Source organism: Balaenoptera acutorostrata, chromosome 6 (genome assembly GCF_949987535.1).
Source record: "Balaenoptera acutorostrata chromosome 6, mBalAcu1.1, whole genome shotgun sequence".
Taxonomy (NCBI): domain Eukaryota; kingdom Metazoa; phylum Chordata; class Mammalia; order Artiodactyla; family Balaenopteridae; genus Balaenoptera; species Balaenoptera acutorostrata.
Window position 1 is genome coordinate 75084375 of NC_080069.1, and position 18148 is coordinate 75102522.

At 49.6% G+C, this 18148-nt stretch overlaps 1 protein-coding gene across 2 annotated transcripts in view; it reads right to left on the bottom strand.

The window, feature by feature from the left end:
* Positions 1–435: 435 nt before the first annotated feature.
* Positions 436–18148, bottom strand: part of APBA1 (amyloid beta precursor protein binding family A member 1) — a 240165-nt gene continuing 222452 nt past the window's right edge. For both annotated transcript variants that reach the window (XM_057549372.1, XM_057549371.1), the window contains 5 exons: positions 15526–15705; positions 13833–14045; positions 3825–3944; positions 1428–1568; positions 436–659 (listed from right to left, as the gene is read on the bottom strand). In XM_057549372.1, coding sequence (XP_057405355.1) covers positions 588–659; positions 1428–1568; positions 3825–3944; positions 13833–14045; positions 15526–15705 — 726 coding nt within the window. In that variant the 3' untranslated portion in view covers positions 436–587. The remainder of the gene's footprint in view (positions 660–1427; positions 1569–3824; positions 3945–13832; positions 14046–15525; positions 15706–18148) is intronic.

Below are 18148 nucleotides of genomic sequence, written 5' to 3' on the forward strand. Positions count from 1 at the left end.
CAATTATGTTGAAATTAAAACTAGCTATAGAAGAGGCATAAGGTTGGCTCAGAAATTCTGGGCAGAAATAATGTATGGTGCCCCACGTACACGGTGGGCAGGCATATCTGTAAAGACACGGGCTGGTCCTCCCTGTTACTACCATATTCCCGTAAACTGACTGGAGGAGAGCAGAGATCAGCGGTTGGATCGTAGGCACTGCTGAATCGGCTTCTTCACCACCCCTAGGAGTTCCTTCTAAGAGGTCTGCACCTCTTGGGAAGGGAAGATTCTTCCTGAGCGGTGACAACCCTCCTCAGGACCCCCAAGGGCCCTTCAGGATGGTCCTGGGCAGATTCTGGGTGGATATTGGGTGCTCTCCAGCCTCAAGGGAGTGCATACAAAACTTCCCTGGTGTTAAAAACAAAAAAAAAAGCAAACTAGAGAGAGACAGAGAAGGAGGTCTCTGTGGATTCTTTTCCTCCTGTGTCAAACCGAGTGCTGGGTATGAGAGGGGCACGTCTCAGTGGGCACACAGATGCAGCACGAGAAACACAACCACAAGTGAGGAGAGTCCTCCATGCATGCTGCCCGGGGGCGGCGTGGCCTCAGATGTAGACGGGCTGTTCCTGGGCCGTCAGCAGTCTGTACATGGCAGCCGGCATCGTCTTCATGTGAATCTGAGGGCAGAAACACACTTTAGCGGGGGGACTGAGGCTGCGGGAGCTGTGTGGGCACTGCCCCAGGGCTGGCGGGAGAGGCGGCACCTCTTGCCATGGGACGCCTTTGAAGGTACACCCCTCGTCCCCCCACCATTCCTAACAGGGGCCTGACCCAGGTGGCCTCCAGGAAGTGTGGAATCCATGGGCTTCTAAAAAGTTAGGGGTGACAGAGCGTGAACAATGAAAACCAGGTAAGGTGGTTTATTTCCCAAAAGCTCTTGCTCTCACCAGGCCTTTTTTTTTTTTTTAAAAGGAGAAAACCCTTAAAACAGAAGGAGGACCACTGTGGGGTTTTGGCTGCTCCTGCCTCCCTCCCTCCGCCGGCAGGAAGTCAGCCCCAGAACAGCTGTTCTGACCCCTGCCCAGCCACACCAGGGAACTGGCTCTGGGGAGCTGCTGATTAGACTTGAATCTAAGACTTAAAATCTTCCAGGCACAATTGGCGGGATTAGCTGGGAAAAATGGAGAGAACTTGGGCAGCTATGGCGAGAAGATGCCCAGATCTGAGAACTAAAAAGAGGAGGTGGGCAAGTGATGCCAGGGGAGAAGGCTGAGGGTGACGTGATGGGATTTTCTAAGATAACCACTCGTTACCAGGTTTAAATTCTGGTCCGAGGCAGACTGTTCAGTTGTGGAGGTGTGCTGAGGACAGGGAAGGATGCTCAGGAGGGCTTCGTGGAGGGGGCAAGGGCACCAGGGGACCCCCAGCCCCCGACTCTCCCTTACCTCCCCAACTGCATTGGAGAGGATGTGCACGATCTTCTCGTGTGGGGTGGCGACCACGCTCTGCCCGTTGATTTCAATGATGCGATGTCCCACGCGGACGCCTCCTCTCTCCGCTATTCCCCCTCGCATGAGGCTGCAGATCTATCAGAGTCAAAGGCCAAGTTACCCACCCTGGCCGGCACCGCCTGCTAGGGAACTGGGTGGGGGTGGGAGACTGTCTTTTCTAGAATCCCCCATCCCCAGCACTCTCAGCTTTGAGGAGCTGCCATGGTCAGGCTGTGGACACTTACATCTCTCTGTTTCTTTTTATAAGAGATAGGACTCTGGATAACCAGATGGCCCCCTTGTTCTCGCACTCTGCTCCGGGGATGCAGCATGTCACTGGATTTCGCGGCACAGTGAATTCTGAGTACTTTTCATCCCAGCTCTGTCTTGGTAAAAAGAGCTATTTGGGCCTGTCACAGAGCTGCCAATGTTTTCAAACTGTCAGCCTGTGTAACCCAGTTTAGTATACCTGGAACTCAAACACTGAACTGTGTAATGCTAGCAGCCCACTTTTTAGGGTCACAGTTACCTGAGTTAAAATGGGGCTAGAACCTGCTAGAACCCTACTTTGTGTTCCAAAGTGTGGCCAGCTGGAAGGCAGAAGCTCCCTTTGGCCGTCCCAACTCAGTGGTTCTTGTTCAAACATCCCTTCTGGCAGAAATGATAACGTGGCTGGTTTTCGTCTCAGTGCAGCCAGGCACTGCGGTGGGCAGAGGCTGCAGGCTGGGGGAGGGCTCTGGGCTCAGCGCTGCAGGATATAGCCACCCCTACCTCACACACAAAGCAATCGCAATTTCCCAAAAGAACATGGTTTGAATTTACAGAGCTGACTTTTCACTCCTGACTGTGCAACTTTCTTTAAAAGCCTATGCAGGGGACTTCCCTGGTGGCTCAGTGGTTAAGAACCCGCCTGCCAACGCAGGGACACATGGTCGATCCCTGGTCCGGGAAGATCCCACGTGCCGTGGAGCAACTAAGCCCGTGCGCCACAACTGCTGAGCCTGCGCTCTAGAGCCCGCGAGCCACAACTACTGAAGCCCATGCACCTAGAGCCCATGCTCCACAATACGAGAAGCCACCGCAATGAGAAGCCCGCGTACCACAGCAAAGAGTAGCCCCCGCTAGCTGCAGCTAGAGAAAGCCCGTGTGCAGCAACGAAGACCCAATACAGCCAAAAATAAATAAATTAATTAAATAAATTTATTAAAAAAATTAAGGGAGGAAAAAGAAAAGGTTTTTCTTTTTTTTTTTTAATTTATTTATTTTATGGCTGTGTTGGGTCTTCGTTTCTGTGCGAGGGCTTTCTCTAGTTGCGGCAAGCGGAGGCCACTCTTCATCGCAGTGTGCGGGCCTCTCACTATTGTGGCCTCTCTTGTTGCGGAGCACAGGCTCCAGACGCGCAGGCTCAGTAGTTGTGGCTCACGGGCCTAGTTGCTCCGCGGCATGTGGGATCTTCCCGGACCAGGGCTCGAACCCGTGTCCCCTGCATTGGCAGGCAGATTCTCAACCACTGCGCCACCAGGGAAGCCCGAGAATAGGTTTTTCTATCTGCAAAGATGAATGCAGAGAGAGGGAGGGCACATCCAAAATCTATAATATCAAGAAGGTTACGGATTTGTCACCAAAGCCCAGAACTACTGTGAGTCCAGAACAAGGCAAACCAGGACAAAAAGGGAGTAGTATTGAGTATGGAGTTTCTGTTTGGGATGAAGAAAAAGTTCTGGAAATAGCACTGATGGACACAACCACTTTTTGAATGTACTTAAAGGCACTGAACTGTATGCTTAAAAATGATTTAAATGGCAAACTTAATGTTGTGTATGTTTTATCACAATAAAGGGGGAAAAAAAAAGTATTTGAAGGCAGACATCCAGGTGATGCAAGTACTCTTTATCTCCCAAGTGCCAAATTCAGGTTAAAAAGGCAAGGCAGAGATCATTCAGGCATAACCCCTACAGGGCTGGGTTCTCAGCCTGGGCTGCGCTGGTATCACCAAGGGTTTGGAAGCCCAGCCCCCAGGGCTCTTCGCCCCCGGCCCTGGGAAGCTGCTGTCTGGGGGGGTTGGGAAGGTGGGTACCTCAAACTAAAGCTGGCAGCTGGGAGGGTCACCCTGGGCATCACAGAGTTGCTGGGCTCTGGGGCACATGGATCTGGGAGGGTCCCTCTCTTCCCCCACAGGAGGCACAGAATTCTCTGCCCATGGAGGAAGTGAGTCTGCCTTCACCCATTCGTCCCTTCCTTGCTGGATTCTTTCCGGTAAATGACCAGCTTTCAAGAATAGCCCCAAAACCCAAACCCTGGGCCGCGGTTTCGTGTGTCAGACTTTTGGAAAAGGTGTGGGGTTGTACTTACGATTCCGTTCTGGACACTGAACCCCAGCTGGTAGCGAAGGTCTGGTCTCCTGATCAACACGGTGGTCACTGGGGGACACCTCACGATATTCAGCTTGACCCGGGCCTGATTCTTCAAGCCCTGAAATGTGAATAAAGCACAGGGGATTCGATGACCATTGATGCCAACAAGAGATAAATGCAGACGGCACCAAAGGCAAAAGATGCTGCACTGAGCCTCGGTTTCTTCGTTGACTCCACAGTGCCCTGTGTCCAGCCTGATAGCGCTTGAGTCGGACAGTCCAAGCTAGATTCTGTCAACCTAGGGGAGAAAACCATTAGGTTTACATGCAGCCCTTTCAGCCCACGCAGAGACCAGTTCCTGTGGGCAATGTCTTCATTTTGGGAAACGGGCTGCATTCAAGGCATCTGAAAAAAGCGATCGTCTGTGCAGCTAAGAGGAAAACTGCCACATGTGCATTTTGGCTTGAAAGATGAAGGATGCACAATATCTCTCTCCTGGTCAGGTGGGAGACAAGCACGAAAGGAACTTTTTCTCTGAAAGGCATACTCGTAGCAATTCTTCCTTTTCTAACAAAGGATAACTAATTCACACAACAGCCTAATTCATCAGGGCTTGCTGTCTCTCGCCCCTGATGCTCCCGCTTCCCCATTCTCTCTGCCTGTTAGAGATTTTACAGTTTATCAACATTCCCACGAGCATGTGGGGAGAAGCAGGGCACAGAGGCAGGACTGCAGTCAGTGAAGGCCTCCTTGGGAGAATGAATAGGGTGGTAGGACCAGCGCTGGTGGAGAGGGAAGTAGGAGGAAATAGGGCTTAATGGTCATCTCTGATTTCATGCTCCCTGGTAACTCGTCCCGCCCTCTAAATTGGAATGGAGTATAGAGGCAAAATTGGTTTTTAAAGATAAAGAGGGACTCCATCTGGTTTCAAAGTCTATTTAGAGAGCTTCCTCCACCCCACTGTGATCCAAGCTGAGCTCAGGCCTGTCTTCCTGCCCCTTGAACACACGCTCAGCAGGGACCAGAGCCCAGGCATGCACAGGAGAACCCCTAGAAAATCATCACGAAGCTACGCTTTCCCTCATTCAGGCCGTGGGAAGGTTCTGCTCCAGCTGGTCCCACCACCGACTTGTAAGCCTTACCCAAGAGGAAGGTGCCAGACAAAAGTAATTCAGTCCTGAAATGAACTCCGGCCCCCGCCCCCCACCCCCCGACATCTCCCCAGCCCGCGTGCTCTGCCTCAGGCAACTCCCACTTGCCAGATGGTCCAGACCAAATGGCCAACAGCAGGTGCTTTCCAACCCGCTTCCATCATGGCACACAGGGGAAGGGCCAGGGTAGAGAGACCACACCGCTTGTGGCTGGAGGCCCTGCTTTGAGAGTTGAGGCGGGGAGGACTCAGCACTCCCGTCTGATGCCTGCCTCACTGCACCTCCCAGCTTGCGAGGCTAGCTGATTGGGAAGCGGCGCCAGGCCTGCCAAGGTCCACTCCTCCAAAGGGCCAGAGCTGAGGGGAGAAGCTCTTCCTAAAAGATGGTACTGTGGGGTGAGTGGACAGCCTCTCCGCCAGCAGAGGAGGGACAGGCAAAGGTAGGCTCTATTCCACCAAGTCCGCCGTATCCCCTGGAGACGTCCCCCTCACCCCCCTGCCCCATCAATTCACCGATGGGTCCAGTGTGTGCCCTCTATCGGCGAAGTGGAAAGAGAGCCCTGGGAGGACAATGACAAATCCATTTCAGCCCGAAGGGTGATCGCCTCTGATTCTATAAACAGAAATCTGTAAATTCCATGGCCGCTGCTGCCAACGGTCACCCTCCGACCAGTCTGCAAACTCTCTCTGCGGGAGGTCAGGACTTCTGCTTCACATTTTACGGGTGAGGACGCAGACACGGACATTAAACCTGCCTCGTCTGAGGCTCAGTGGGGTCGGGATGGGGATAATGGAGCCTCTGCCTTCCTCACAAGCACCTTGCCAAGCAGAGAGGTGAAAGTGGTGTTAGGTGACTTCGGTGCCAACAGAATTTGTGGCAAGAGTATAACTTGCCCCTCTGAGTGGCAGGAGGGACCCACACACCTTCTGCTTCTAAGTAATGAAGATACACTCTAGACTGAGGGATGGATAGGGGCTTTTTTGTCCCCTATGCTCGGCCAACAGGTCCTCAAAGTGGGGACACCCCACACCAGCAGCACCCGGATGCTTTTGTTAGAAATGCAGGGTGGGAGGAGGAATAAATTAGGAGGCTGGAATTAACATATACATGCTACTATATACATAACATACATAACCAACAAGGACCTACTGTATAGCACAGGGAACCATACCCAATATTTTGTAATAACCTATAAGGGAAAAGAATCCGAAAAGGAATGTGTGTGTGTGTGTACACACACACACACACACACACATACATATATATGGATAAATGAATCACTGTGCTGTACACCTAAAACTAACACAATATTGCAAATCAACTATACTTCAATTAAAAAAAAAAAGCAAGAGTCTGGGGTCCACCCAGACCTACAGAATCAGAAACTCCAGGGATGGGTCTCAACAATCTGTGTGTTAATGAGTCTTCCCGGTGACTTGATACACACTTCCTGGCGATACACTCAATTTTTGAGAACAACTGGTACAGACCACTGCCGCAGAACAATGAACTCACGTGCACTCAGGGATGATCAGAGTCAAAGATGTCAGTTTACGACTCACACCTGTGGCCAGCATGCTCCGTGGGAGCGTGGACCAGCCACGCCAGGGCGAGGGTGACGGAGAGCCAGTTGGCCTGGTGCCCACTCAGCCGCCCCCATGTGTGTGAGCACCCCTAAGGTCACTGTCCATCAAAACCCATCCTGATGACGAAACCAGCCCAACCACCTGTCACTGCACGCTGACTCCTGCCAGGCACCGACCTGGAGTCACAGGAGCTGTCTCCTTCAATCTCCTTGACAAACTGGCAGCTCTAATCATGCCCATTTTATAGAGGAGGAAACTGCTGCTTCACCACTCACCCAAGTTCACCCACAGCAAGGTTCTGTCCCAGGTCTATTTGTATTCAAACCCAGAGCATTTTCTCCTACACCGTGATTCCCCATATAGACAATGGGAGGGTGTGTGTTATTCATGAGTAAGGCCTGCTCGACAGAGAAGCCAGGGAGAGTGACAGAAGGATGAACCTGTGCCCCCAACCTTTTAGCCCAGCCTTGCACGGGGCCGTGTTTTTAGTTTACTCACCTACCTGGCGAGACTTCAGGGCTCCTGCTCCCCGGCTGCCCCACTTCCTTTGGGTGATTCCAGCTTGTCCTCTCAACGTGTGAGTTTTGAGGAGGTCAGTTTAATTCCCCACCCCCAGCTGTTTCCTCAGTCTCCTGAGTTGCTGTTTTCTGCAGGACTGGAGCCTCCCGGCGGCTGTGATTTGGCTTGTGGTGATGTTTGTGCACTCGTAGGCAGCTGTTACCAGCATCTCTCCATGGTTTCTGGAACAGCTCTAGGAAACTTCTCCGGTTCAAGAAATGTTTTCAAATGAGAGCAACAGAATGTGCTGAGGGCGATTCTCCCAGGGTAAAGGAAGTCTGCAGAGATCCAGGCCTCCCGCCCAGCAGCAGGTCCCGTCACCCATGCCCACAGGGATGTGCTGGAATTCTTCCCCTAACAGCGGGACCAGTGGGGCTGGGTGAAGAGGCCTCTGCTGTATCAGGAGACCTGGGCTGCAGCTGTGTTTCCTCCACCACAGCCCGGGGGGCGGGTCTCAGACCCTCTATTCCACCTTCTACCTCAGTCTCCACATCTTCAAAACAAATGCTGAAACCTACTAAGGGCTCCTCCACTTCTAACTGCTACGATTTCAGCCCTTGTTATGCATTTTTATTCTTTCCTAAGCATGTCTGCTGACAACACCACATCTCAACCATCATGCTCAGAAACAGCTATTTCTAACATTACAAATCGGCTTCTCTTTTGGGGGTGTTGCTCAGATACCATTCGCGCATATATTTCTTTTTCCCTTGAGTGCCTCCTCGTGATCACTCCATCAGTAGATATGTATGGATCCCCTGCAACGTGCCAAGACACGTGTTAGGCGCTGGGAGTTGGTGGAGCCAGGCCTCCGGGAGCTCAGGGGAGGGCTGCGGGCGCAGGCAGGGCAGCCAGAGTCCATTCCCCTCTCTCTCTCCACATCACAAACCACGAGACCAGGAGCGTGTGGGAAACAAGAGCCAAGGATGATACAAACGAGGAGCACGCTGTCAGAGACACAACCCTCCAGACGGAGCTACCTGCTTTAAACGTTTACACCTATGAAACACTGCGGTTGTTCACGTATGTCTGTGAGGTACAGGAAAACCTTGGAGAGCTCCTGAAAAGCAAGAGAAGGACTCTATTTTCTCGATGTTACCTAAAAAGTCCACATCGCTCCGGTGGGTTCTTTTGTGTACACTGATTTAAGATGCTGATTGGTCCCTGAGTGAAAGAATTTCTAGACTGGGGATATTTGCTGCAAGACGAAGCCCAGAGAGATGGCAATCTGAAACAACCAGACCACGCACTTGCTCTGCTGTTCCTCATCAATGCTTCAAGTTGGGTCCCATTAACTCGGATTTCTCAGCTGCCACTTTATTGGAGGTGCCAATTAAATAAATGGTCATTTCGTCCCCATGACAACAGTGGAATGGCGTAGCAAATTAAGAAGTATGGTGGGAGGGAAGAGTAGGGAAGAGGGGACGGGAGAGGAGGGAAGCCAGAATGGTCTCTATAGCAACGGGAAAGCAGACCCGTGATGATCCTGTGAAAGGTAAGGAAGCGGTGCTCTAGTTTCAAAAAGAAAACAAATCTGGAGGGCAGGACCGTGGAGGCGATGGCATCAACAGGCGGTCTGCTAACATGCTTTGCCTACCACTAATTATGCTTTAGGAACTATGACAGGAAAAATAAGAGCTAGGGAAGAAAGTACAGAAAATAATTCAATACCTGTAATCTATTCTAGAAACGTACTCTATTCCCTATAACCAGGGGAGAGAAAAGGTCAACATGCATTAAAGTGGCAAGATGCAGAACACTCGAAGCCCATTACTGGCGATGTCATCACCGGGGAGTTTGTTGAAAATGCAGAATCCCACCCCAGACCTGCCGAATCAGAACCTGCAGTTGAACAAGGTCCCTGGGTGATTCAATCAAAGTTTGCTAAGCACTGATTTTCCAGGATGAGAGCTGCTCGTTAAATTCATCGCAAGGAGCACTGACGTAACACTGAAACAAGCGATACTAATGGGAAGCCTTGAAGAAGCCCAGAATGCTCCCCTGCGGGGGCCTAGGGGTGAGGGTGGGGCAGTGTGAGTACCTGCTCAGGGGGAGGCAAAAAAGATGTGTTTTTACAGAACTTAAAAACAAGGAGACAACCCATTAAACGTCTTCTTTGGTACTGGCAATTCTAGCTGAAATCAGTAGGAAGATTCTCGGGGTGGGGGGAGAGGGGGACAGGGCCAATCACCCTTTTCTATTTGACAAGGCAGTGCATCCTGCAGTGCCGAGAAAGGGCAGCTGTGTCCTAGCTGGGGCCTGCCTGCTAAGTACTTCTCTGCCGAGGGTGGCCACAGAGGTGCTGGCTTTCTTTCTCTCCATCTTCATCAGTTACATCTCTTTCATCACCACATGGCCTTTTAATTTTCCGATTCCAGAGAGACGCCATTTATAGACATCAAAGGTCAGCTACTCCTGCAAACAAACCTTTTCCCCTTAGGAAACTGCTCAGTGCGCCAATTGTGCCCTGCGCTAGTCTGTTTCCACCTTGATGTGTGATGCACTGGACAGAAGACCAGTCCCCGTGTGGTACCAGGGGAAGGCAGGCCATGGGTCTCACAGCCTCCCTCACCTCGTCTGCCTCGTTCGTGCAGAGGCGGGGAGGGGTGGATGGGGATCTGGACTCCGTCAGCTGGGGTGTGCTGGGCGTGCTGTCTGCACCTTCTGAGTAGCTGTCTCACCTGTGGACCAGGCATTTGCCATCACCCTCCCTCACGGGCTGTTTTTTATGAAGAGGAAGGGAGGTGACCAGTGCCAAGGGCTGGGCACTGCTGGGCAGGTGTGTAAATGGGCTCGGGCATGCAGCCTTGCCAGTCCTCAGGAAGGTCTGCTTATTCCCACCCAGGCCCCAGCCCCACCTGCGCTCAAGTTATCCTCTCTTCTGGCTCCTCCTCCCCAGACCTTTCCAGATGTAGATCAACTCCCCACCCTCCCTCCCTCACCGACCTCCCTTTCTCCAGATTTCTCTCCCACACCTGAACTATCTCCCGCAGGCAAGCTTTCTCAACCCATTGACATTTGGGCTGGATAATCCTTAGCTGTGGGGACTGTCCTGTGCACTGTAGGATATCCGGCAGCATCCCTGACCTCCACCCACTGGATGCCAGTAGCATCTCCTCCCTAGTCGTGACAACCCAAACTGTCTTCAGACATTGCCGAATGACCCCCGGGGGGTCAAGATCCCCCAGGCTGAGAACCACTGCCCCAGGGTCTGACCACAGACACCGCTGCAACGATATTAGGGTGGCCGAGTGATCTGGCTGCCCTACTGACACACTGTGTGACCTCAAATGAGTGTATCATCTTTCTGCGCCTGTTTCCCAACTTGCACAATAGTACCTACCCTACAGAAGGCTGCCTTGGGTTCTGCGAGTAAACATACACATTCTCAGAATGGTCCAGGCGCACAGCACTCAGTCACTGTTATTATCAGTCCTTTCATTCACTTCTCCCCGTCGAGGCCAAGCTCCTTAGGGTGCGGATTGTGTCTGAGGCATCTCTGGTTCCCACGGCCCCTCGGCAGTTCTCACACATGCATGGGTGTTTAATAAGTAACTTGCTCCCTGGTGTGAGAGGGCATCTGTGAACCTTGGCATGTGTGAGTGAGGAAGCCATACGTGGGTGGGTCCTTTCTCCCTACTCCTGGCCCTCCCTGGCTTCTCCACATTATCACACCATCAGATCAGCCTTCTCAGGCTGGCTCAGACCTGTCTCTCCCAACACAAAGCCAGTCCACCATCCATCAATTCCAGAAGAAACTCCCAAAGGCCACTTTCCTTTCTGCTATCCACCTGAGTCTAACTCCTCCTTCAAGGCCCACCTTAAAAATCAGGTAAGATTCTCCGCTCCCCCACTCCAAATGCTCTTAGCATTTCACTTCTATGTTGCCATTAGGGCCCACTGAACCCTTTCAATTATAAATTATCCTCCATGTGCATACTGTCATTCTGGCTTCTTTTTAAAAAATTTTTATTTTATATTTATTTTTATTTTTCATTCTGGCTTCTTCACAGTTCAGCTCAGGCTAACAGAAGCCCAATTAAACATGTTTGAATGAATATACATGTTCAAACTAGGACCTTTAATCTTATCTTTAATGTATGTTAAGTAAGAGGTAGAATTTATTTATAACAAAAAGAAATGAGCCCAAAAAGGACTATTTCTTTCTGGGTGTGATTATCTTATGAGGATTTAGATTTGTTTCATTAAAAATGAACAGGCAAAACAAAATGAAAAGACAACCTACAGAATGGGAGAAAATATTTGCAAACAATATGACTGACAAGGGCTTAATTTCCAAAATATACAAATAGCTCACACAGCTCAACAACAAAAAAACCCAATCGAAAAATGGGCAGAAGACCTAAATAGACATTTCTCTAAAGAAGAAATACAGATGGCCAATAGGCACATGAAGAGATATTCAACATTGCTAATTATTAGAGAAATGCAATCAAAACTACAATGAGGGGGCTTCCCTGGTGGTGCAGTGGTTAAGAATCCGCCTGCTAATGCAGGGGACACGGGTTTGAGCCCTGGTCCGGGAAGATCCCACATGCCGCGGAGCAACTAAGCCCCGTGTGCCACAACTACTGAGCCTGCGCTCTAGAGCCCACGAGCCACAACTACTGAAGCCCGCGCACCTAGAGCCTGTGCTCCACAACAGGAGAAGCCACTGCAATGAGAAGCCTGCGCACCACAATGAAGAGTAGCCCCAGCTCACTGCAACTGGAGAAAGCCTGTGCGCAGCAACGAAGACCCAACGCAGCCAAAACTAAAATTAAATAAATAAATACGTTTATAAAAAGAAAAACAACTACAATGAGGTACCACCTCATACCAGTCAGGTTGGCCATCATTAAAAAGTCTACAAACAACAAATGCTGGCGAGGGTGTGGAGAAAAGGGAACCCTCCTACACTGCTGGTTGGATAGCCACTGTGGCAAACAGTATGGAGGTTCCTCAGAAAACTAAAAATATATAGAATTACCGTATGATCCAGCAATCCTATGCCTGGGCATATATCCCAACGAAACTATAATTCAAAAAGATACATGCACCCCTATGTTCACAGAAGCACTATTCACTATAGCCAAGACATAGGAACAACCTAAGTGTCCATCAACAGATGAATGGATAAAGAAGATGTGGTACATATACACAATGGAATACTACTCAGCCATAAAAAAGAACAAAATAATGCCATTTGCAGCAACATGGATGCAAGTAGAGATTATCGTACTAAGTGAAGTAAGTCAGAAAGAGAAAGACAAATACAATATGATATCACTTATATGTGGAATCTAAAATGTGACACAAATGAACCTATCTATGAAACAGAAACAGAATCATGGACATAGAGAACAGACTGGTGGTTGCCAAGGGGGAGGGGGTTGGGGGAGGGATGGAGTGGGAGGTTGGGGTTAGCAGACGTAAGCTATTATACAGAGAATGGATAAACAACAAGGTCCTACAGTATAGCACAGGGAACTATATTCAATATCCTATGATAAACCATAATGGAAAAGAACATATTAAAAAAAGAATGTATATATATATATGTATAACTGAATCACTTTGCTGCATAGCAGAAATTAACACATTATAAATCAACCATACTTCAATAAAAAATATTGATAAAAAAAGCAGGAAAAAGAAAGAAAAAAAGATGAATTCCTATATAACATAAAAAACAAACAAAAAATGCAAAGAGGTAGACATGTCTGGCCTATACACTCACCTTGACCTCCGCTCCATCCCAGGACCCTTGGCCAAGGATGTTGTCTTTTGTGATTTTCTTCTGCTTAGAATAACTATTCTATAAATTCACATTTATTCTCTCTCTCTCTTTCTCACACACACACATACAGAGCTATATTCTAGTAGAGTCTTTCAGGAAACCCCAAGGAACAAAAGAAAGTCATAGGATCCTAGTCTGCCTGTACCACACTGCTCGGTACAGAGCTGGCAGGGTCTACAGATACTGTAGTGAAGGAAAAATATACTTGTTCCTACTTCCCATGCAATCAGCAAGTTCCAATGCGCTCAAGAGACTACACATGGATATATCATTTCTAAGAAAATCTAATTTCTTGCCCTCAAATACTCATATTCAATTTTCCTTTAAGTAGCTCTTCTCAGCCTCATGCAACAGTATCAATTCAGGCTGAACAAGAAATAATTATGTTCAGGTTTTAGAAGGAGTATACAGGCTACCAGTTTCCTTCCTTCTACCTGGCATGTGTGGATCATGTTACGCAGGCTCTGGGGAGGATACACTCACCTGGATCACAGTGAAGGAAAGTGCCCTGGGATCTGAAGCATTTCCGTGATTTGTAACAGGGCTGGCAAGTCATCTCAAGTACACCCAGCTGACTATAAGTGACTGTCTTGATTATTGAGCTGAGGAAAATTCTGTTGAGGCTGAGTGTGGGCTTAATGGGGACAGAATGCTGTGATTGATTAGTGATGTCTGCGAGGGCATGGTGTTAGTGAGCGGTGCTACGTGAGCCAGATATACCATCCCTGAAAAAACGATTTCAGGGAGGAATCGGTAAATAGCAACTTGATGGTAAACAACCCAAGTGCAAGTCCACGCCTTTTGTATTTGTGTCCTTCTCAGTGCCTGACACTTAGAATATGCTCAAATGTTGAGGACTTCATGTCACTTCAGATCTACAAGAGAGGTTGACTTTTCCCATCTCCAGTTACCTTAATAATGCTCTGGCAGGTCGACAGAGGCAGGCCCACCAGGCTGGTGCCATTTATGGACATGATCTGGTCCCCAATATTCAGCTTCCCCGATTTCTCCGCCGGGCCTCCGTGCATCATGTTGGCTATGATCACGGTCGGCAAGATGGATCCCCAGCCAGACTCCACAATCACCACACCTAGGATTTCCCCTTTCTGCTTCTCTACGAAGACCTGAAAGGAGGAAAACATGTAGAAAGCCTGAATCAGCAACCATCCAGGGTAGCGACAGAAATCAAAGCATCTTCCCTATTCCTGTCTTGACTAAACATGACAGACATTTCCCTGATGACTCCAACCCAAACGCGTCCTGTCCTCTCTATATTCCATGGCATATGTTACCTTGTTTGGAGACAGGATCTTTTCACAGGCAGTCAAGTTAAAATAATTAGGGGCGGGTCCTAGTTCAATATGATTGGTATCTTTACAAAAGGGGGAAAATTTGGACACAGAGACATGCACAGAGTGAAGACACAGGGAGAAGACCATCTACAAGCAAATGAGAGGCCTGGAATGGATCTTCCCCTTCAGAAGGAACCAACCCTGCGGACACCTTGATCTCGGGCTTCCAGCCTCCAGAACCGTGACACAATACATTTCTGTTGTTGAAGCCCCCCAAGTCTGGGGAACTTTGTTACGGCAGCCCAAGCACACTAACACACCTCCGTCTGACCTTGGTGTCAATGATTGATCAGCACAGGCTACAAAGGCCTGCCAGCTCTTTTGGCTCTAGGTGGGACAAGGTCTGTCCTGCGACGTGTGAGCTGGACCTTCCCTTTGGGTCCGAATGATGCTCATCTCCAGCGAGGCCACATTCCTCCCTGGCATCCCCACCACCCTGCTGCCCACACTCACTTTTTCCTGAGTGCACCCTTCCCCCAAATCTCATGAACAAGAATTCCCATCTCAGGCTCTGCTTCCAGGGAGCCTAGGACACTTAACATTCATTAGTGGATAAAAAGATCACTTTCTCACACCTAGTGGATAAAGTCTAGGCCCCTCACCACAGCTGGACTCTCAAGCCCTCCAGTTCTGACCCAAAGCCCGTACTGGCCTCTTCACATCCTCTCCTATGCACAGTCCCTGCTGCAGCCTGACTGCCTCATTCATGGCTCCCCAGACAATTCCTGAGCTTTCGGACCCTCATGCTTCTGTTACTTTGGCTCAGCCCTCTGCACTCCTCTACACTTGCCAAAGAATACCCAGACCTCAGACCAGATCAGACGGCCCCGTTTTCCTCCAGACACTCCTGTAGAGCTCGGTCCCTGGGGGAGCACAGCACTTATCATCTGAGACCTGAGAGCCGAGATCGGCTCCAATCTGCCAAGTACAGCTGTCTCTGACGAGTGCCTGTACGAGCACCATCATTTAAAATCTTCTGTGCCCTTTCCTAGACTGTGGGCTTGGTAAAGGGCAGGATTCAGGTCCTGTCTGCCTCTGGAACCCACCCCAAAGTCGGCTCTGGATTGCAGGGAGCAGACGACGCCCTGTCTCACTGTTCACAGCCCTCGGCTGCAGTCTTTATCGGGCCTCATGTGAGGGGAGCCAGAAATGGGCCTGAGCGCACTCTTCAACCCGGCCACTCTGCCTTCACTTCTACCGCGGGTGGGCCCGGCTGGCCCAGCTCAGACAACAGCTTCTGGAAAGTACCTACATCTTTGCAGTTTTCCGACTTGGAGAAGTGGATCAGGTCGTCGTTGTACATGTCCTGGGTGTTGAGCAGGTCACTGTACTCCTTCTGGCTGAGATCTTCGGGGTTAATCCCGTTGGCCCTGAGGAACTCCTGGTATGCCACGCTGAACGCCTGCCCGATGGACTGTGCAATCAGCTGAGCCTGGAGAGGAGCCGGAAAGGGGAGACGGGGTCAACAGGGCAGCGCTGCTGGTGGGCGACCTGGGTCCCTCAGGACTACAGAGCCCTAGGCAGCAGCTAGCCCAGTGGGTCGCCATGCGGCGGCAGTGCCTGCTAGAGGGCATTTTCAAAATTAGTGGGGACAATTTTGTCTATGACAATGATCCTGATGGAGCTCCTGACGTTTGATGGACAGGAGTCAGAGACGCTGGACCTACTGCTGTGCAAAGGACAGTCCTACACAGGACGAGTTGTTTTACATCCTGCACAATTTTCAAATATCCCACTGGACATTCATGTACATATAACACCTGTGTCTAAAGGCTGGGACTCAATTCTAATTTATATAAAAACACAAGACTTTAATTGCACGCCCTAGTACACACTGAACATTCCAAGAATACAACTATTCTGTAAATTGAGAGAAGATGGTATTTTGTTTTGTCCAACACTTTACCACGAGTAAGCTGCATGACTTTGGAAAATCATCAGCATCAGTGCTATTCGTGGGATGTGGGTTGCCAATAAATCACATTCCCATCAGCCTGCACACTGGCTGTAGAGTATGGTGGTTCTGCATGTGTGTGTGAGTGTGTGTCTATCAACCTATTTTATTTTAGCTTGCTTTCCTTTTATTTCTCCTTTGTGTTATGTTTATGGCAATATTTTGGTTATTTTGTGAAAAATTTTTCAAAAAGGGAGGTTATATTATCTATGAATATCATTTCATTCATATTATCTATGGATGGGACATTACAGAATATTTATTATGCATTTTCCAGGTGAGGAGATTGCGGCCAGAGACGTGAAGGAACCTGTTCAAGGTCACACCGCTCACTCTGCTTCTATTGTTCTTTCTCCTGCACTGGGCTTTGATAACCTTTCCCTGCATTAATTAACCAACATTACAACCTGGGAGAGACACCAGCAACTGAGCCTGTGCTGTGTTAAATGCTGTAGAAGCACCGTCACATAAATCCTCACAGCAAGTCGAAGACGTAAGTATGACTGGTCCATAAGCCCTCATCCTAAGCTCTGAAGGCAGTGTTTCAGAATTCAGAAATGTTCACATTTTAGAAAGGTAACAGGGTGCATTTATCATACATTGTGTAAAAACCCCATTAGAGCCTGGAGAAGTGCCTAAACACGGTAATATTCCTGCAACAAATGTGTAAGATTCACGGTAAGCTGGATAAATCCTATAAAGTGTTTCATGGCAGCTCAAAGCAGGTTTATCAACCAACTGAGTACAACAATCCCTTTTGTTTCTCAGAGCTCTTAGACTTCGGATCTGTTTTATTTGCTCCCATTGGGCAGAGCAGGAAAAAGAGGTTGAGAGCTTAAGCTGGGGTGGGGATGGGGGCTGAGAATCCTGGCAGCCTGATTCTGGAGCCCATCTCCTGCCCACCACTGGGACTGCTGCTCTGTCTAATCATAGTGGGTAGAAAGCCCGCAAAACAAGAAAAAGCTCTAGGGCAATGTTTCAAACACACACAACTCTAATCTCCACTCCTCCTTTCCCTACCTTTGGTAATTTTTGCTGAAAGCAGAAGTGCTTTCAAAGTGATATCAGAAATTTCTGTGTGGCTGGCAGTGGGGAAAGAAATGCTCAACTTTTCTCACTCTGAGAATCTGGTGACGTCACATGCCACAAGTCACATCAAGGACCACCATGCTGCCTCCTGCCGAGGCATCACCGTGGGCATCAGAGGCTTGTGTGAACAGACGAACTAAAAAAAGTGTCTGAGAACACGGCCAGCGGACCTCCGGACCGTCACTAGTGGATGCACCGGGCGAACGCACACAGGCTACTGATATCTCTGCGAACACGGCCAGCGGACCTCCCGACCGTCACTAGTGGATGCACCGGGCGAACGCACACAGGCTACTGATTTCTCTGCCGTGTCCACCTGAGCCGCACGGCAGCCCGTTCTACAGAAGCTCAGCAGCTGCACAGCCTGAGCTTCTGTAGAACGGGAGACGGGATCCACATCCAGTTCTCCCAGTTCTGCAGCCCACGCTCTCCCCCTTTGTCCTGGGCTTTGGAAGCAAAGCAGTGAGATTCCCAGGTCCACTCTTGCTTCCTCATTCTTCCCCTTCATCATCTCCCCCTACAGACGAAAAGGAGCCCCAAGGGAAAGAAAGCCCTCCTTAGGAGCACCAAGCCAGGGGGAGGTGGCAGAGGGTCGAACCGGGACCCTCATGTCTGGTGAGCAGAGCTAACTCCACCTTTTCACTGGCCTGCAGGACACATGAAACTTAAGATTCTAAATGTAACTCCTTTGGAACTTTCCGAGAACCTTCTAAACTCATTTTCTCCCAGTTTGCAGGTTTGGCCTCAGTTTTAAAGGAAAAGCGGGGAGAATGGCCGGGACAGGTGCTTCAAGCTCTCTGCCTTCTCAGTGACTGTGTCCCTGGGGCTGCTT